This window comes from Ranitomeya imitator, chromosome 6, assembly GCF_032444005.1.
Source record: "Ranitomeya imitator isolate aRanImi1 chromosome 6, aRanImi1.pri, whole genome shotgun sequence".
Classification (NCBI taxonomy): Eukaryota; Metazoa; Chordata; class Amphibia; order Anura; family Dendrobatidae; genus Ranitomeya; species Ranitomeya imitator.
The window spans coordinates 197,707,377-197,729,313 of record NC_091287.1 but is presented as its reverse complement, the minus strand read 5'-3'; the positions used below and the strand labels follow the sequence as shown (position 1 = coordinate 197,729,313).

The window sequence follows — 21,937 nt, the reverse complement described above, 5'->3', positions numbered from 1 at the left end:
GAGTGAGTGACAAATGCAGAAGTGGTGCATATGTTTCTATTATACTTTTCCTCTATTTGTTCCATTCCTGGTTTTGGCTTACAAATACTGATGTAAAATACTGACCAAATACTGCTAGTGTGACGGCAGCCTCACAGTTATACCTGTGACTGCCATGCATTCCCATGGCCTCAATACGCCTCCGTGCATTTTCTGAGGAGAGCATACAGTGCCCCCTAGCTGTAACAGGGGTCACTGCATAACACAATATTAAAAAAAAATAAAAAAATATGAAAGTTAAAATCACCCCCCTTTTGCCCCATTTAAAAATAAAACAAAAACAATATAAAAATACACATATTTGGTATTGCCGCATTCAGAAACTCCCAATCTATCAAACTATAAAAAGAATTAATCAGCTCATCAAACGGCATAACAATAAAAATTTTAAAAACGCCAGAATTACGTATTTTTTGTCACCATAACATTGCAATAATATGCGATAACAGACGATCAAAACATTGTAGCTATCCAAAAATGGTAGAGATAAAAACATCAGCTTGGTGCACATAAAATAAGCACTCTTCCGGCCCTAGATCCCGTAAAATGGAGACTCTGTGAGTCTCAGAAAATGGTGCCATATTTTTTTTTTTCTGTTAACAAATTTTGGATTTTTTTTCACCACTCAAATAAAAAAACCTATACATGCTTGGTATCTACTGTAGAAGAGCGGCTCACTCGGCTGGACACAGAGGTATAACCGGAACACTGTTTCTTTAGAGAAAATGCTTGGTTTATTGAAGACAGCATAAACCAAGCTTTGGAACGTAAACACAGTCCTCTTGGAAAAACAGTAAAACAAAGAAACACAGTCCTTTTTCCTAGTGGGGGATCAACGCGCTAACTAGCAGCAATGTCAGAGCAATGGTTCAGATCAGCACACACTTTCCTGGAGTCCTCTCTCTCCATGTACCTCCTGAATACTGAAGGCTTTTGCAGTCAACCAATCAAGCCCAGACCTTGTGATCCTGCCATCATGTGACTGATCACATGATCCTGACATCATACAGGTCCTGTAATGACACTGCAAGTGGAGATACGTGGACCTCCTCCCGCCCGCCCTATGGAGGTCCCCTAAAATCAGCCCATCATATAACTTTATATAAACTGTCTCAACACACAGTGTGCTGGAGGAAACTATTCTGGTTTTACATCACTAACGCCATCATGCACAGTGACGCATATCTCCCCTCCATCACTTCACCAGTGACTCTGTCACACTACAAAACTGATAATGACCTGGAGAATCATAATGACAGGTCAGTTTTAGTATTTAGTGAACATGGTAAAAAAAAACAATTGTGGAATTGCACTTTTTTTTTTTTTTTATTTCACCACACTTGGAATTTTGTTGGTAAAATCAATGGCGTAATTTAAAAGTACAACTCATCCTACACAAAAAAAAAGCCCTCACGCGGCCATATTGAGGGAAAAATAAAAAAGTTATGCATCAGGGAAGAAGGAGAGCAGAAACAGAAAATGGCCTGAGGGTGAAGGGGTTAATAGCAATAAAATAAGTGTGTTTTGACAGGTTTTCATGCTAATTTGCATATTTTAGCTTACTCAGAATATTTTACTTTTTACGTTCAGCGAGTACGAAATGAAGCTCTCAGCAGTGGCACATTGTCTAAATCATCTTCATCTGGCATGCAAAGTTGTGGAGAAGAAGAAAGTGAGGAAGGCCCAGATGCAGTACCCCTACCACCTCCAATGGCTATTCAACAGCACAGTCTTCTTCAGTGTGATTCTCAAGATGACAAGGTATTTAAAGTATTTTTTTCACATAAGTAAAACATTTAATTTGTCTGTGACATTTTTAAATCAACTTTCAGTGACATTACTATTACTGCATATCAAGTCTTAGAATAACCCCCATTTGAATGGTCTCATATGTTTCTGACATTGTGTTCTTTTGACGTAGAATAATGTACAGATTTCAGTACGTGCTTTTAAACCCTTTTGCTCCATTGACAGTTTTATTAATGTTAGTCCACACAATTTGTGTCCTGAATACTAAGTAACACTATTGTACAGCATTACGGAATAATTTGCCTGATGTGTGTGAATCTCAGGACTTGAAATGCCACCAATTGTTATCAGTGTTCAGTGATCTGTTCAGTGATCTGTTCAGTGTACAAACAGAGTGATCTACTTCAAGTGCTTATTTCTGTTAATGTGGATGATTATGGCTTACAGTCATTGAAAACCCAAAAGTCATTGTCTCAGTAAATTAGAATACTTTATAACTCTGGCTTGAAATATGATTTTAACCCCTTTACTCCCAGGGGTGGTTTGCACATTAATGACCAGGCCAATTTTTACAATTCTGACCACTGTCCCTTTATGAGGTTATAACTCTGGAACGCTTCAACGGATCCAAGTGATTCTGACATTGTTTTCTCGGGACATATTGTACTTCATGGCACTGGTAAAAATTCTTTGCTGGTACCTGCGTTTGTTTGTGAAAAAAATGGAAATTTGGTGAAAATTATGAAAATTTCACAATTTTCCAACTTTGAAATTTCATACAAATAAATCACAGAGATATATCACACAGAATACTTAATAAGTAACATTTCCCACATGTTTACTTTACATCAGCACAATTTTGGAACCAAAATTTTTTTTTGTTAGGGAGTTATAAGGGTTAAAAGTTGACCAGCAATTTCTCATTTTAACAACATTATTTTTTTTTTAGGGACCACATCTCATTTGAAGTCATTTTGAGGGGTCTATATGATAGAAAATACCCAAGTGTGACACCATTCTAAAAACTGCACCCCTCAAGGTGCTCAAAACCATATTGAAGAAGTTTATTAACCCTTCTGGTGCTTCACAGGAATTTTTGGAATGTTTAAATAAAAATGAACATTTAACTTTTTTTCACAAAAAATTTACTTCAGCTCCAATTTGTTTTATTTTACCAAGGGTAACAGGAGAAAATGGACCCCAAAAGTTGTTGTACAATTTGTCCTGAGTACGCTGATACCCCATATGTGGGGGTAAACCACTGTTTGGGCGAATGGGAGAGCTCGGAAGGGAAGGAGCGCCGTTTGACTTTTCAATGCAAAATTGACAGGAATTGAGATGGGACACCATGTTGCGTTTGGAGAGCCACTGATGTGCCTAAACATTGATACCCCCCACAAGTGACACCATTTTGGAAAGTAGACCCCCTAAGGAACTTATCTAGAGGTGTGGTGAGCACTTTGACCCACCAAGTGCTTCACAGAAGTTTATAATGCAGAACCGTAAAAATAAAAAATCATATTTTTTCACAAAAATTATATTTTCGCCCCCAATTTTTTATTTTCACAAGAGTAAGAGAAGAAATTGGACCCCAAAAGTTGTTGTACGATTTGTCCTGAGTACGCTGATACCCCATATGTGGGGGTAAACCACTGTTTGGGCGCATGGGAGAGCTCGGAAGGGAAGGAGCGCCGTTTGACTTTTCAATGCAAAATTTACAGGAATTGAGATGGGACGCCATGTTGCGTTTGGAGAGCCACTGATGTGCCTAAACATTGAAACCCCCCACAAGTGACACCTTTTTGGAAAGTAGACCCCCTAAGGAATTTATCTAGATGTGTTTTGAGCGCTTTGACCCACCAAGGGCTTCACAGAAGTTTATAATGCAGAGCCGTAAAAATAAAACAACATTTTTTTCCCACAAAAATTATTTTTTAGCCCCCAGTTTTGTATTTTCCCGAGGGTAACAGGAGAAATTGGACCACAAAATTTGATGTACAATTTGTCCTGAGTGTGCTGATACCCCATATGTGGGGGGGAACCACTGTTTGGCCGCATGTGAGGGCTCGGAAGGGAAGGAGCTCCATTTAGAATGCAGACTTAGATGGAATGGTCTGCAGGTGTCACATTGCGTTTGCAGAGCCCCTAATGTACCTAAACAGTAGAAACCCCCCACAAGTGACACCATTTTGGAAACTAGACCCCCTAAGGAACTCATCTAGATGTGTTGTGAGAGCTTTGAACCCCTAAGTGTTTCACTACAGTTTGTAACGCAGAGCCGTGAAAATAAAAAATCTTTTTTCCCACAAAATTATTTTTTAGCCCCCAGTTTTGTATTTTCCCAAGGGTAACAGGAGAAATTGGACCCCAAAAGTTGTTGTCCAATTTGTCCTGAGTACGCTGATACCCCATATGTTGGGGTAAACCCCTGTTTGGGCACACGGGAGAGCTCGGAAGGGAAGGAGCACTGTTTTACTTTTTCAACGCAGAATTGGCTGGAATTGAGATCGGACGCCTTGTCGCGTTTGGAGAGCCCCTGATGTGCCTAAACAGTGGAAACCCCTCAATTATAACTGAAACCCTAATCCAAACACACACCTAACCCTAATCCCAACAGTAACCCTAACCACACCTCTAACCCTGACACACCCCTAACCCTAATCCCAACCCTATTCCCAACTGTAAATGTAATCTAAACCCTAACCGTAACTTTAGCCCCAACCCTAACCCTAACTTTAGCCCCAACCCTAACTGTAGCCCCAACCCTAACTGTAGCCCTAGCCCTAACCCTAGCCCTAGCCCTAACCCTAACCCTAACCCTAGCCCTAGCCCTAACCCTAGCCCTAATGGGAAAATGGAAATAAATACATTTTTTTAATTTTTCCCTAACTAAGGGGGTAATGAAGGGGGGTTTGATTTACTTTTATAGCAGGTTTTTTAGCGGATTTTTATGATTGGCAGCCGTCACACACTGAAAGACACTTTATTGCAAAAATATTTTTTGCGTTACCACATTTTGAGAGCTATAATTTTTCCATATTTTGGTCCACAGAGTCATGTGAGGTCTTGTTTTTTGCGGGACGAGTTGACGTGTTCATTGGTAACATTTTCGGGCACGTGACATTTTTTGATCGCTTTTTATTACGATTTTTGTGAGGCAGAATGACCAAAAACCAGCTATTCATGAATTTCCTTTGGGGGAGGCGTTTATACCGTTCCGCGTTTGGTAAAATTGATAAAGCAGTTTTATTCTTCGGGTCAGTACGATTACAGCGATACCTCATTTATATCATGTTTTTATGTTTTGGCGCTTTTATACGATAAAAACTATTTTATAGAAAAAATAATTATTTTTGCATCGCTTTATTCTCAGGACTATAACTTTTTTATGTTTTCGCTGATGATGCTGTTTGGCGGCTCATTTTTTGCAGGACAAGATGACGTTTTCAGCGGTATCATGGTTATTTATATCTGTCTTTTTGATCGCGTGTTATTCCACTTTTTGTTCGGCGGTATGATAATAAAGCGTTGTTTTTTGCCTCGTTTTTTTTTTTCTTACGGTATTTACTGAAGGGGTTAACTAGTGGGCCAGTTTTATAGGTGGGGTCGTTACGGACGCGGCGATACTAAATATGTGTACTTTTATTGTTTTTTTTTTATTATTTAGATAAAGAAATGTATTTATGGGAATAATATATATTTTTTTTCATTACCGTATATACTCGAGTATAAGCCGACCCGAGTATAAGCCGACCACCCTAATTTTGCCACAAAAAACTGGGAAAACTTATTGACTCGAGTATAAGCCTAGGGTGGAAAATGCAGCAGCTACCGGTGAATTTCCAAAATAAAAATAGATGCTCCATACCGTTCATTATTGCCCCATAAGATGCTCTGTATAAAGCTGTGCCACATATAATGCTGCATACCGTTCATTATTGCCCCATAGATGCTCTGTATAAAGCTGTGCCACATATAATGCTCCATATTGTTCATTATTGCCCCATAGATGCTCCATAAAAAGCTGTGCCATATATAATGCTCCATACTGTTCATTATTGCCCCATAGATGTGCCATATAAAGCTGTGCCATATAGTGCTCTGCACCGTTCATTATTGCCCCATAGCTGCCATATAGTGCGCTGCACCGTTCATTATTGCCCCATAGCTGTGCCATATAGTGCTCTGCACCGTTCATTATTGCCCCATAGCTGTGCTTTATAGTGCTCTGCACCGTTCAGTATTGTCCCATAGCTGTGCCATATAGTGCTCTGCATGTTCATTATTGCCCCATAGCTGTGCCATATAGTGCTCTGCACGTTCATTTTTGCCCCATAGCTGTGCCATATAGTGCTCTGCATGTTCATTATTGCCCCATAGCTGTGCCATATAGTGCTCTGCATGTTCATTATTGCCCCATAGCTGCCATATAGTGCTCTGCGCCGTTCATTCCTGCTCCATAGCTGCCATATAGTGCTCTGCACCATTCATTATTGCCCCATAGCTGTGCCATATAGTGCTCTGCGCCGTTCATTCCTGCCCCATAGCTGCCATATAGTGCTCTGCACCGTTCATTCCTGCCCCATAGCTGTGCCATATAGTGCCCTGCGCCGTTCATTCCTGCCCCATAGCTGTGCCATATAGTGCTCTGCGCCGTTCATTCCTGCCCCATAGCTGCCATATAGTGCTCTGCACCATTCATTCCTGCCCCATAGCTGCCATATAGTGCTCTGCGCCATTCATTCCTGCCCCATAGCTGTGCCATATAGTGCTCTGCGCCGTTCATTCCTGCCCCATAGCTGCCATATAGTGCTCTGCATCGTTCATTCCTGCCCCATAGCTGCCATATAGTGCTCTGCGCCATTCATTCCTGCCCCATAGCTGTGCCATAGAAAGCTGTGCCATTGCTGCTGCAATAAAAAAAAAATGCCATACTCACCTCCCTTGCTTGCAGCTCCCAGCGTCCGGTCCCGGCGTCTCTCCGCACTGACTGATCAGGCAGAGGGCGCCGTGCACACTATATGCGTCATCGCGCCCTCTGACCTGAACAGTCAGTGCAAGAGGACGCGAAGACAGAGCGGCGCCCGGTGGGTGGAACGCAGACAGGTGAATATGATATACTTACCTGCTCCCGGCGCTCCTGACGCTCCCTCTGCCTGTCACACGGTCTTCGGTGCCGCAGCTTCTTCCTCTATCAGCGGTCACCGGCACCGCTGATAAGAGAAATGAATATGCGGCTCCACCCCTATGGGAGGTGGAGCCGCATATTCATTTCTCTAATGAGCGGCCCCACGTGACCACTGACAGAGGAAGATCTGCAGCACCGAAGACCGTGTGACAGGCAGAGGGAGCGTCAGGATCGCCGGGACTAGGTGAGTATGCCTCAGCGCCCTCTCCCCATCAACGAGATCACATCGCATTGCTGCGGGGGGCTCAGGGAAGCCTGCAGGGAGCCCCCTCCCTGCGCGATGCTTCCATATACCGCCGGCACATCGCGATCATGTTTGATCGCGGTGTGCCGGGGGCTAATGTGCCGTGGGCGGTCCGTGACCGCTCCTGGCACATAGTGCCGGATGTCAGCTGCCATAGGCATAGATTAAGGGTAGCCAGGGCCCCGGGCTGTTCAGCCTCTGTGGGCCCCCCGGTCATGTGATGGGGTCATGCGATGGGGTCATGTGACGGGGTCATCACATACCTGAACCAGATTATTCCTGAAAAATAGTTGAGTGAAACTATAACCTTTCAAACATCCATTGATCTAGTCACCCCAGCCTCACCTCCACCCCTCAAACTGCCCACAGTCCCACCGCTCTCTCTTGGAAAAACTCCACTTCTCACCTATCACACATTAACAGTTCCCATCACCAGATCACACATATAGCCGGCAGGTTTTGTTTTGGCCAAAAGATTTTTTAAGCCGCCACTATAACATGGTAGACACTTTTGATCAGGCCATACTCTACTGTAACCTATTAAATATTTGTTAAAATATGCAATACAATTTAGGTATATTTTTATTTATTTTTCAAGTTTTAAAATGACCAATAATATCACATACAAGGAACAAATACCGCTACACCATGTCCAGACCACATATTACCACCACAGTGATTGAATAATATCACATACAAGGAACAAATACTGCTACACCATGACCAGACCACATATTACCACCAGTGACCGAATAATATCACTTATGAGGAACAAATACCACCGCACCATGAGTAGACCACATATTACCACCACAAAGTGAGCAAATACAAGGGACAAATACCGCAACACCATGTCCAAACCACATATTACCACCACAAAGTGACTGAATACTACAATACTGATCAGTAATAAAAAAAAACACAAAACTATCACCATAAGTGCCATTATACACCGGAGATCTGTACTTAGTATGCAGTGTCTATGTACAAGTAATACAGTGATCATTGGTGATATTATACACAGAAGCTCTGTATATAATGTACAGGTAATACAGTGATCAATGGTAACATTATACACAGGAGCTCTGTATGTAGTATACAGTGTAAAGTGTCAATGTACAGGTAACACACTGACTCACCAGTGACGTCTCTAGGTGAAGTCCTTCATCTTTGTTTTTCATCTTTCATCCAGCACAGATTGCCATCACTTCTTCCAGCCAGGGCTCGTCTCTGCAGGAAATAACACAGTTATCTCGACTAGCTCCGCTTGCTGAACACATTACTTAATTTTTCCCAACTTCTACATTACACCACATGAAGTAAAAAAGGCGACATAGTATCACTCAACACAGTCACAGGACCGCCCCCCATTTAAAACAGTATACTCAAAAAATAAAATAAATAATTCACTGCAGTAATAATATCCCTTAATTGTATGGTAATTATAATATCCCCCATCCTGGCCCCGTGTATCTCATTCCTGGCTTCATCCATATGTTCTCCCATCCTGCCCTCATGAGTATCCATTCTGCCCCATGTTATCTCCCCATCCTGCCCCATCTGTCTCCATCGTATCCATCCTGCCCCATGATCTTGCACGATCTGTCTCCAACCCTGCCCCATCTGTCTCCAATCATGCCCCCATGTCTTTCATCCTGCCCCATGTCTCCAATCATGCCCGAAACTCCATTCTGCCCCCTATGTCTCCAATCATGTCCCCATGTCTGCAGTCCTGCCCCGTGTCTCCAATCATGCCCCATCTGTCTCCAATCCTGCCCCATCTGTCTCCAATCCTGCCCCATCTTTCTCCAATCCTGCCCCCAGTGTCTCCAATCCTGCTCCCAGTGTCTCCAGTCATGACCCCATGTCTTTCATCCTGCCCCATGTCTCCAATCATGCCCCATATCTCCATTCTGCCCCCTGCATCTCGAATTCTGCCCCAATGCCCAGCATTATGCCCAATGTCCAGCATTCTGCCCCGTGTCCAACATTCTGCCCCTTTGTCCAGCATTCTGAACCCCGTGTCCAGCATTCTGCCCCGTGTCTCAGTCTGCCCCGTGTGCAGCATTCTGTCCCATGTCCAGCATTCTGCTCCCCGTGTCCAGCATTCTACCCCCCGTGTCCTGCATTCTGCCCCCGTGTCCAGCATTATGACCCCGTGTCCAGCATTCTGCCCCCTTGTCCAGCATTCTGCCCCGTGTCGACGATTCTGCCCCGTGTCCAGCATTCTGCCCCCGTGTCTCACAGTCTGCCCCCGTGTCCAGCATTCTGCCTACCGTGTCCAGCATTCTGCCTACCGTGTCCAGCATTCTGCCTCCCGTGTCCAGCATTCTGCCCCCCGTGTCCAGCATTCTGCCCCCATGTCTCACAGTCTGCCCCCTTTTCTAGCATTCTGCCTCCATGTCCAGGATTCTGCCCCTGTGTCCAGAATTCTGCCCCCGTGTCCAACATTCTGCCCCCGTGTCCAGCATTCTGCCCCCCGTGTCCATCATACTGCCCCCCGTGTCCATCATACTGCCCCCCGTGTCCAGCATTCTGCCCCCATGTCCAGCATTCTGCCCCCTTGTCCAGTATTCTGCCCCTGTATCCAGCATTCTGCCCCCGTGTCCAGCATTCTGCCCCCTTGTCCAGCATTCTGCCCTGGTATCCAGCATTCTGCCCCCCATATCCAGCATTCTGCCCCCCATATCCAGCATTCTTCCCTGTGTCCAGCATTCTGCCCCCGTGTCCAGCATTCTGCCCCCGTGTCCAGCATTCTGCCCCCGTGTCCAGCATTCTGCCCCCGTGTCCAGCATTCTGCCCACATGTCCAGCATTCTGCCTCCGTGTCTCACACTCTGCCCCGGGCCCCCCGGATCGCCGCTCTCAATAAAAACAAAAAACAAAAATACCTGGCCGCGCTCCTGCCGCGGAAGCTCCCTCCACGCAGCTGAAGTGCGCACTCGCTGGCTACTGACAATGACGTCAGCTGCCTTGGCTGGCTGCTGTTAACTATTGACGTGCGGGCGTGGTCCCACACGTTAATAGCGTTAAACTGCCGCAGCGCCTCTAAGGGCCCTGTTTAGCCTGCCGGTAGGGGCCCGGTGAGCAGATGAGACAGGGCCCGATGAGTGCCCCATCTGCCCACCGGTCCACATATGCCAGTTGGATTATAATGAGGTCAATCTGGGCGGTAGACCAGGGCCCCCCCACACACCACTGGGCCCTGCACTACTGCCCAGACTGACATCATTATAATCCGCCACTGGAGGCGTGGCATGGAGGCGATCAGCCTGTGACACTCCTGAGGTGTTATGGAAGCCCAGGTTACTTTGATAGCAGCCTTCAGCTCGTCTGCATTGTTGGGTCTGGTGTCTCTCATCTTCCTCTTGACAATACCCCATAGATTCTCTATGGGGTTAAGGTCAGGTGAGTTTGCTGGCCAATCAAGAAAAGTGATACTGTTGTTTTTAAACCAGGTATTGGTACTTTTTGCAGTGTGGACAGGTGCCAGTTCCTGCTGGAGAATGAAGTTTCCATCTCCAAAAAACTTGTCAGCAGAGGGAAGCATGAAGTGCTCTAAAATTTCCTGGTAGATTGCTGTGCTGACTTTGCTCTTGATAAAACACAGTGGACTAGCAGATTACATGGCTCCTCAAACCATCACTGATTGTGGAAACTCCACACTAGACCTCAAGCAGCTTGGATTGTGTACCTCTCCACTCTTCTTGCAGACTCTGGGAGCTTGATTTCCAAATGAACTGGAAATACTGATTTGGCTTTTATCGTAAGTCATATTGCACGACTCGTTAAAGGGTTGATTGTGACTTTTGGAGGATCGCTACTTCCAACAGGTGGCGCTATAAAGGTTGAGTCCTCTTTTTTTCTCTGAAGAGGCAATTTGCATATCAAATGAAATGCAAAATTAACTTTTATTGGAAAACAGCAACTTGGACCACTGAGCACCTTTTTCTCCTTGGCCCAGGTAAGATGCTTCTGGCGTTGTCTATTGATCAAGAGTGGCTTGACACAAGGAATGCGACACTTGTAGAACAATTTTATTTAAGCAAGATTAAAAATTATTTCACCCGACGCACAAACGTGTTGCTATAAATTGTGAAGGAGTCACGCTTTGATGCGACATAGTTTTTTAAGATGGTCAGTGACGCCACAGCAGTGTTTAGATCGAGTTTTGCGTGTTGTAGATTTTTACTAGTAGCATCTATTCTTTGCAGGATATCATTCCAGAAGGTGGTGTTAATACCAATTTCAAGCTGATTCATTTGTCTTAACAGTCCTTCTGCTTCACACCGTACACAGCTTTTATCTTCAAAGTCATCAGCAATCTGTTTAAGTGCATCTTTTTTCTGCTCATAGTCATGCTTAAGGGCCTTAGTAGCGTCAGCTCTGCAAGACCAACGCTTTGCTGTGACACATTTGAGAGCCAATGCTGTTGCTGAGTCAATATTTTTCAAAGCCTCAGTCAGGGGCTGATGCTGATGCGTTGAAACTGAAGAATAGGAACAGCTTTTCAAAGAAGTAAAAAAAAAAATGTACAGCACTTGAGCAGCTTTCTACAGCATTTTTAGCAACCAGATTTAAAGAGTGTGCCATACAAGGAATCCAGGGTGCAAGATTGTTCTTCTCTCTCACTTTGGCTTGCAGGCTGTTGCATTTGCCACTCATTGCAGATGCATTGTCATAACTTTGACTGTGACAATTTCCTAGGTCTAGGTCATGTCTCTTCAAAAATTCCAACAAGGCATTGAACATGTCTTGAGCGCCATGGCCTTTGTTTGCCATGAATGTTACAAAGCGTTCCACAGGGCCATCTTTCTCGATATACCTCAATACAAGGGTTAGTTGGTCAACATGAGCTGCATCGGGTGTGGAGTCCAAAGAGATGGAGTAGTATTTTGATTTGTTAACTTGAGAAATAATTTCTCTGAGGACTTGTTCGCCCATTACATTGATAATTTCTTCCATAATTGTAGATGACAGGTAGTTTGTATGACCCTTGCCGCGATTGGCTTGAGTTTTGATATGCTGTGCAAGAAAGTCATCGTACTGGGCGATGAGTTCAAGAATGCCCAGAATGTTTCCATTTATAGGTGATCCAACCAATTCATTATCTCCTCTAAATGCTAAGCCACGCTCGGCAATAAACTGAATAACATTTACTACTCGTTTCAATACTGATCTCCAATATTGCTCCTGAGCCTCGACCTGTTGGTTTAGCTCCATATCAATTCGCCCAATCACTTTTAACCTCATATTGAAAGCAATTGTAGAGTTCAGATGTTCCGCTGACTGCTCTTGACTTTTTATACATTCTTGTGAATGTTTACAATTACAGAATCCATTAGACGAAAGCTGAGAAGACTCAGATGCTGTAATAAAGCACATCAATCTGCACGTGAAGCAGTAAATGTGTCCTTTAGAGAGAGAGAAGCATAACCAATTCCTCATTATGACTTCTCCATTATGATTTTGACAATGGAAAAGCCCGAGTGTGCACATTCTTGGAATATTGCTGTCCTTTCTAGGTTGCTGAATTAAGTGTGCAATGAACAAACTTTCATCACAGTGCTGGATTGTTGATACACCCCTTTTCAGCCAGTAATCTTGCATCTTTTCTGAAATAATGGATGGCCAAAGTCCAATGTCATCGCCCCCTGTGGTCCCTCAACTTCACTTTCTTCATAAGATGTGTCACTATCAGTCTCCTTTTCTTTGTATTCTTCAGTTGTACACGTTACTATTTCAGCCTTTTCTTTGCCAGAATCAACAACCATTTCCAATGAAGCATTGTCAGCTTGATCATATTCTACAAAGTCATTACTCCTTTCCGACACTTTCCTTGAATGAACAGTGAACTTGTCCAATTTTCGCTCCCACTTCTGTTGATTTCATTGTTGCTTCTTTTGCCTTACGTCTTTTAGAAGCCCCAGACTCCCAAATTCTTGCCAATGCCTGTGCCTATCTCCTTCGCGATTGTCCATGATGGTAATCTAAAAGTAACAAAATGACCTTGTCAACCCTTGAAGTCCTGAAAGGGAAATAAAGATTAAAATATGTACATATGTATGTATGTATATTGTAGAAATATGGGCTGTCTATATCAAAGACTGCTGCTGGACTGTATATGTCAGAGGCTGCTGCTGGACTGTATAAGTATGAGAGGCTTCTGCTGGGCTGTATAAGTATGAGAGGCTTCTGCTCGGCTTTATATGTATGAGAGGCTTCTGCTGGGCTGTATATATATGAGGGGCTTCTGCTGGGCTGTATATATATATATGAGGGGCTGCTGCTGGGCTATATATATATACAGTATACTGTATATGAGGGGCTGCTGTTGGGCTGTATATGTTAGAAGCTGCTGCTGGGCTGTATATATATGATCAGCTGCTGCCGGGCTGTATATATCAGAGGCTGTTTACCTGTATATATCAGAGGCTGTTGTGTTATGACCTGGTGGTTAAGAGCACCCGGAATGACCTGATAGTTAAAACTCACACAGGACAAGCTCTGGGATGTGGGAGCTCTGCTGACCGCAATCCCTAATCCTATCACACACACTAGAAATAGCCGTGGAGCGCTCCTGACACTCCCTAGGCGCCTCGTCACAGCCTAAGAGCTAGCCAGCCCTAGAGATAGAAAATAAAGCCTACCTTGCCTCAGAGAAATTCCTCAAAGGAAAAGGCAGCCCCCCACATATATTGACTGTGAGTAAAGATGAAAGTCACAAACGCAGAAATGAAACAGGTTTCAGCAAAGGGAGGCCAGACTTACTAAATAGACAGAGGATAGGAAAGGTAGCTTTGCGATCAGCACAAAAAACTACAAAAGACCACGCAGAGTGTGCAAAAAGACCTCCGCACCGACTAACGGTGCGGAGATGCCACTCTGCATCCCAGAGCTTCCAGCTAGCAAGACAAAATCATGATATCCAGCTGGACAAGAAAACAATGAACGAATTAGATACTATCAGGAACTTAGCTTCTGCTGGAGTAGACAGGTAACCAGAAAGATCCAAGAGCGAACTGAACCAATACAGAAACATTGACAGCTGGCATGGAGTAACGATCTAAGTGGAGTTAAATAGAGCAGCCAACCAAAGGATAAACCACGTCACCTGTGTAAGGAACCTCAGAAGCAGCAGCTCCACTCACAGCCACCAGAGGGAGCCCACGGACAGAACTCACCGAAGTACCATTCACGACCACAGGAGGGAGCTCGACAACAGAATTCACAACAGTACCCCCCCCTTGAGGAGGGGTCGCCGAACCCTCACCAGAGCCCCCAGGCCGATCAGGATGAGCCAAATGAAAGGCACAAACTAAATCGGCAGCATGAACATCAGAGGCAAAAACCCAGGAATTATCTTCCTGACCATAACCCTTCCACTTGACCAGGTACTGGAGTTTCCGTCTTGAAACACGAGAATCCAAAATCTTCTCCACCACATACTCCAACTCCCCCTCGACCAACACCGGGGCAGGAGGATCAACGGAGGGAACCATAGTCGCCACGTATCTCTGCAACAACAACCTATGGAACACATTATGGATGGCAAAAGAAGCTGGAAGGTCCAAACGAAATGACACAGGATTAAGAACTTCAGAAATCTTATATGGCCCAATGAAACGAGGCTTAAACTTAGGAGAGGAAACCTTCATAGGAACATGATGAGATGACAACCAAACCAAATCCCCAACCCGAAGTCGGGGACCAACACAGCGCCGGCGGTTAGTGAAACGTTGAGCCTTCTCCTGGGACAATGTCAAATTGTCCACCACATTAGTTCAAATCTGCTGCAACCTGTCCACCACCGCATCCACACCAGGACAGTCCGAAGGCTCAACCTGCCCTGAAGAGAAACGAGGATGGAAACCAGAATTGCAGAAAAAAGGAGAAACCAAAGTAGCCGAGCTGGCCCGATTATTAAGGGCGAACTCAGCCAAAGGCAAGAAGGACACCCAATCATCCTGATCAGCAGAAACAAAGCATCTCAGATATGTTTCCAAAGTCTGATTAGTTCGTTCGGTTTGGCCATTAGTCTGAGGATGGAAAGCCGAAGAAAAAAACAAATCAATGCCCATCTTAGCACAAAGGGACCGCCAAAACCTTGAAACAAACTGGGAACCTCTGTCCGAGACGATGTTCTCTGGAATGCCATGCAAACTAACCACATGCTGGAAAAACAATGGCACCAAATCAGAGGAGGAAGGCAATTTAGACAAGGGTACCAAATGGACCATCTTAGAGAAGCGATCACAAACCACCCAAATGACCGACATCCTTTGAGAATCAGGGAGATCAGAAATAAAATCCATGGAAATATGCGTCCAGGGCCTCTTCGGGACCGGCAAGGGCAAAAGCAACCCACTGGCACGAGAACAGCAGGGCTTAGCTCGAGCACAAGTCCCACAGGACTGCACAAAAGAACGCACATCCCGTGACAAAGAAGGCCACCAAAAGGATCTAGCCACCAAATCTCTGGTACCAAAGATTCCAAGATGACCAGCCAACACCGAACAATGAACCTCAGAGATAACTCTACTAGTCCATCTATCAGGGACAAACAGTTTCTCCGTTGGGCAACGGTCAGGTCTATCAGCCTGAAACTTCTGCAGCATGCGCCGCAAATCAGGGGAGATGGCAGACAAAATTACCCCCTCTTTAAGAATACCCGCCGGCTCCGGAACACCCGGAGAGTCAGGCACAAAACTTCTTGACAGGGCATCAGCCTTCACATTCTTAGATCCCGGAAGGTATGAAACCACAAAATCAAAACGGGAGAAAAAGAGCGACCATCGAGCCTGTCTAGGATTCAACCGTTTGGCAGACTCGAGATAAGTCAAATTCTTGTGATCCGTCAAGACCACCACGCGATGTTTAGCTACTTCAAGCCAATGTCGCCACTCCTTGAATGCCCACTTCATGGCCAACAACTCTCGATTGCCAACATCATAATTGCGCTCAGCAGGCGAGAATTTTCTAGAAAAGAAGGCACATGGTTTCATCACCGAGCCATCAGAACTTCTTTGCGACAAAACAGCCCCTGCTCCAATCTCAGAAGCATCAACCTCGACCTGAAACGGGAGCGAAACATCTGGCGGGCACAGCACAGGGGCAGAAGAAAAACGACGCTTCAACTCCTGAAAAGCCTCTACAGCCGCAGAGGACCAATTGACCACATCAGCACCTTTCTTGGTCAAATCAGTTAACGGTTTAGCAATACTAGAAAAATTAGCGATGAAGCGACGGTAAAAATTAGCAAAGCCCAGGAACTTCTGTAGGCTCTTCACAGATGTCGGCTGAGTCCAATCATAAATGGCCTGAACTTTAACTCGATAGTAGAAGGGGAAAAAATGAAACCCAAAAATGAAACCTTCTGAACTCCAAAGAGACACTTTGACCCCTTCACAAACAAGGAATTCGCACGAAGGACCTGGAACACCATTCTGACCTGCTTCACATGAGACTCCCAATCATCCGAAAAGACCAAAATATCATCCAAATATACAATCATGAATCTATCCAGGTACTCTCGGAAGATGTCATGCATAAAGGACTGAAACACAGATGGAGCATTAGAAAGCCCGAATGGCATAACCAGGTACTCAAAATGGCCCTCGGGCGTATTAAATGCTGAATTCCATTCATCGCCCTGTTTAATTCGCACAAGATTATACGCCCCTCGAAGATCTATCTTGGTGAACCAACTAGCCCCCTTAATCCGAGCAAACAAATCAGACATCAGCGGCAAAGGATACTGAAATTTGACCGTGATCTTATTAAGAAGGCGGTAATCAATACAAGGTCTTAAAGAGCCATCCTTCTTGGCCACAAAAAAAGAACCCTGCTCCCAATGGTGACGACGACGGGCGAATATGACCCTTCTCCAAGGATTCCTTTATATAACTCCGCATCGCAGCGTGCTCTGGCACAGATAAATTAAACAGTCGGCCCTTAGGAAACTTACTACCGGGAATCAAATTAATAGCACAATCGCAATCCCTATGAGGAGGTAGGGCACCGGATTTGGGCTACTCAAATACATCCCGGTAATCTGATAAAAACTCAGGGACTTCAGAAGGAGTGGAAGGCGAAATTGACAACAATGGAACATCACCATGTACCCCTTGACAACCCCAGCCGGACACAGACATAGATTTCCAATCCAATACCGGATTATGGACCTGTAGCCATGGCAACCCCAAAACGACCACATTATGCAGATTATGCAACACCAAAAAGCGAATATCCTCTTGATGTGCAGGAGCCATGCACATTGTCAATTGCGTCCAGTATTGAGGTTTATTCATGGCCAAAGGCGTAGCATCAATTCCTCTCAATGGAATAGGATACTGCAAGGGCTCCAAGGAAAAACCACAGCGCCTGGCAAACTCCAAGTCCATCAACTTCAGGGCAGCGCCTGAATCCACAAATGCCATAACAGAATAGGACGACAGAGAGCAAATCAGAGTAACGGACAAAAGAAATTTAGACTGTACCGTACCAATGGTGGCAGACCTAGCGAACCGCTTAGTGTGCTTAGGACAATCGGAGATAGCATGAGTGGATTCACCACAGTAAAAACACAGTCCATTTCGACGTCTGTGTTCCTGCCGTTCAGCTCTGGTCAAAGTCCTATCACATTGCATAGGCTCAGGCTTATTCTTAGAGAATACCGCCAAATGGTGCACAGCTTTGCGCTCACACAAGCGCCGATTGATCTGAATGGCCAAGGACATAGACTCATTCAGACCAGCAGGCGTGGGAAATCCCACCATGACATCCTTAAGAGCTTCAGAAAGACCCTTTCTGAAAATTGCCGCCAGGGCACATTCATTCCACTGAGTAAGCACAGACCACTTTCTAAACTTCTGACAGTACACCTCCGCTTCATCCTGACCCTGACACAATGCCAGCAAGATTTTCTCTGCCTGATCCACTGAATTTGGTTAATCATAAAGCAATCCAAGAGCCAGAAAAAACGCATCAACATCACGCAATGCAGGATCTCCTGGCGCAAGGGAAAATGCCCAGTCTTGAGGGTCACCACGCAACAAAGAAATAATGATTTTTACTTGTTGAGCGGGGTCACCAGAGGAGCGGGGTTTCAAAGCTAGAAACAGTTTACAATTATTTTTGAAATTCAGAAACTTAGATCTATTCCCAGAAAATAAATCAGGAGTAGGAATTCTAGGCTCTAACATCGGATTCTGAACCACAAAATCTTGAATGTTTTGTACCCTTGCAGTGAGATGATCCACACAAGAGGGCAGACCTTGAATGTCCATATCTACACCTGTGTCCTGAACCACCCAAAGGTTTAGGGGAAAAGAAAGACAAAACACAGTGCAAAGAAAAAAAAATGGTCTCAGAACTTCTCTTATCCCTCTATTGAGATGCATTAATACTTTGGGCCAGCTGTACTGTTATGACCTGGTGGTTAGGAGCACCCGGAATGACCTGATAGTAAAAACTCACACAGGACAAGCTCTGGGATGTGGGAGCTCTGCTGACCGCAATCCCTAATCCTATCATACACACTAGAAATAGCCGTGGAGCGCTCCTGACACTCCCTAGGCGCCTCGTCACAGCCTAAGAGCTAGCTAGCCCTAGAGATAGAAAATAAAGCCTACCTTGCCTCAGAGAAATTCCCCAAAGGAAAAGGCAGCCCCCCACATATATTGACTGTGAGTAAAGATGAAAGTCACAAACGCAGAAATGAAACAGGTTTCAGCAAAGGGAGGCCAGACTTACTAAATAGACAGAGGATAGGAAAGGTAGCTTTGCGATCAGCACAAAAAACTACAAAAGACCACGCAGAGTGTGCAAAAAGACCTCCGCACCGACTAACGGTGCAGAGATGCCACTCTGCATCCCAGAGCTTCCAGCTAGCAAGACAAAATCATGATATCCAGCTGGACAAGAAAACAATGAACAAATTAGATACTATCAGGAACTTAGCTTCTCCTGGAGTAGACAGGTAACCAGAAAGATCCAAGAGCGAACTGAACCAATGCAGAAACATTGACAGCTGGCATGGAGTAACGATCTAAGTGGAGTTAAATAGAGCAGCCAACCAAAGGATAAACCACGTCACCTGTGTAAGGAACCTCAGAAGCAGCAGCTCCACTCACAGCCACCAGAGGGAGCCCACGGACAGAACTCACCGAAGTACCATTCACGACCACAGGAGGGAGCTCGACAACAGAATTCACAACACTGTTGCTGTGCTGGTTGTATATAAAATAGAGGCTATGGGGCTGTATAAAGTGTATACAAAGCACTATACAGTACTGAAAACAGGTCCACACTATATACATACAGTATACACACACTGTAATGCAGGATATAGTGTGGACCTGTATATACAGTATGGTACTGTGTAGGACAGGAGCTGCAAGAAAGATAGACAGACACACACGCAGACAGACAGAGATCATACTCACTCACCGCGACACTGTGAAGACAACCACTTCACCTCTGGATCTTCAGTGACTGAAGATCCATTCCAGAGTGAAGTCCTGCTGCGCTCCACGTTGGAAAATCCTCTTCTCGTGCCGACATCGTGGCTCCACCTCCTTCTTCAAAGGTAGTTGAGCAAACTCTCATCTGATCTAATCCGAGGGAGTGATCATATAGCTGAATAGGTAGCGCCTACACTCCCTGACAGAAGTTATGTGGCTTATCCATATTATGTAAATAAAAGCTTATAACCTGACATTAAATTAATCCATTAGTTGTATAAATTATTATTTTGAAAGCTGAAACCCTCTGAAATGTGGTTTAGGTTAAGAAAATAAATTTGCATCAATGCAGAAATATTGATCATTTTTAATGGACACAGAATGGTCAGATTTTGGCAAGACAAATGTTTTGTCGCCCACAGAAAGTAATGTTATATTCAAACAAATATTACAATTAAAATACAAATATATGTTGCATAACATTGGTGAATGAAGTTGTGGTGCTATTAGTCATATTTAATATTTTGTGTGACTTCCATAAGCTTGAAGGACGGCATCCATGCTGGTCAACAATGGTTCATACAATTTATTAATGAAGTCATCAGGAATAGCAAAGAATGCAATCTCCCAGAGTTCATCTAAATTCTTTGGTTTTGTCTTCCAAGCTTCCTCTTTCATCCTACCCCAAAAATGCTCAATAATGTTCATCCATTATCATATGCCAAATAAGTATCTTGCCTACAATACGCAAAACAGCACAGAGATGAGCCTCAAAACTTCTGGAGCAGGGTAATTTGGAGTGATGAGACCAAAATTGAACTTTTTGGCCACAGCCATAAATGTTACATTTGGAGAGAGGTCAACAAGGCTGATGATGAAAGGAGCACCATTCCTACTGTAAAGCACGGAGGTGGATCGCTGATGTTTTTTTTTTTTTTGGGGGGGGGGGGGCTGAGCTACAAAGGCACATGAATCTTGATCAAAGTTGAAGAAAAGATGATTGCAACACTTTATCAGCAAATACTGGAGGCAAATTTGCAATCACCAACCCAGAAGCTGTGCATGGGGCGTTGTGGGACATTCCAACATGGCAATGATCCAAAACAAGGCCAAGTTGACCTGACTTTGAGCCACTATGGGGAGATCTCAAGCGCTCAGTTTATGCTAGACATCCCATGAATTTACAGGAACTGGAGGCTTTTTGCCAAGAAGAGTGGGCAGCTTTACCATTTGAGAATATAAAGAACCTCATCCACAACTACCACAAAAGACTTCAAGCTGTCATTGATATTAGAGAGGGCAATACACATTATTTAGAAATGGGGTATGTAAACTTTTGATCAGGGTCATTTGGATGGTTTGGGTTTTCATTATGATTTAAAAAGAGAAAACACTGTAGTTTGACAATAAATGGCTTCACCCAACCACTAACCATGAGATGAGAAAAATTTTTGGTGTTATCATTCACATTTTCTGAAAAAAAACGCCAAGAAAACACAAATTTTGCTGGGGTATGTAAACTTTTGAGCACAACTATATGTATGTATAAAACTAGATGGTGGCCCGATTCAAACGCATCGGGTATTCTAGAATATGCATGTCCACGTAGTATATTGCACAGCCCACGTAGTATATTGCCCAGGCACTAAGTATATTGCCTAGCCACGTAGTATATTGCACAGTCACGTAGTATATTGTCCAGCCACGTAGTATATTGCCCAGACACGTAGTATATTGCCCAGTGATGTAGTATATTGCCCAGACATGTAGTATATTGTCCAGCCACGTAGTATATTGCCCAGACACGTAGTATATTGCCCAGTGACGTAGTATATTGCCCAGCCACGTAGTGTATTGCCCAGCCACCTAGTATATTGCCCAGTGACATAGTATATTGCCCAACCACATAGTATATTGCCCAACCACGTAGTATTTTGCCCAGTGACGTAGTATATTGCCCAGTCACGTAGTATATTGCCCAGCTACATAGTATATTGCCCAGCTACATAGTATATTGCCCAGTGACGTAGTATACAGCACAGACACGTAGTATATTGTCCAGTGACATAGTATATTGCCCAACCACGTAGTATATTGCCCAGTCATGTAGTATATTGCCCAGCCACGTAGTATATTGCCCAGTTATGTAGTATATTGCCTAGTGACGTAGTATATTGCGCAGCCACGTAGTATATTGCCCAGTGACGTAGTATATTGCCCAGTCACGTAGTATATTGCCCAGCTACATAGTATA

The 21,937-nt window shown here is 44.3% G+C and overlaps 1 protein-coding gene across 1 annotated transcript in view; it reads left to right on the top strand.

The window, feature by feature from the left end:
• TRIO (trio Rho guanine nucleotide exchange factor) overlaps positions 1-21,937 on the top strand; it is a 2,940,676-nt gene that overhangs the window by 2,271,356 nt on the left and 647,383 nt on the right. The window contains 1 exon segment of the mRNA XM_069730426.1: positions 1,630-1,800. Coding sequence (XP_069586527.1) covers positions 1,630-1,800 — 171 coding nt within the window.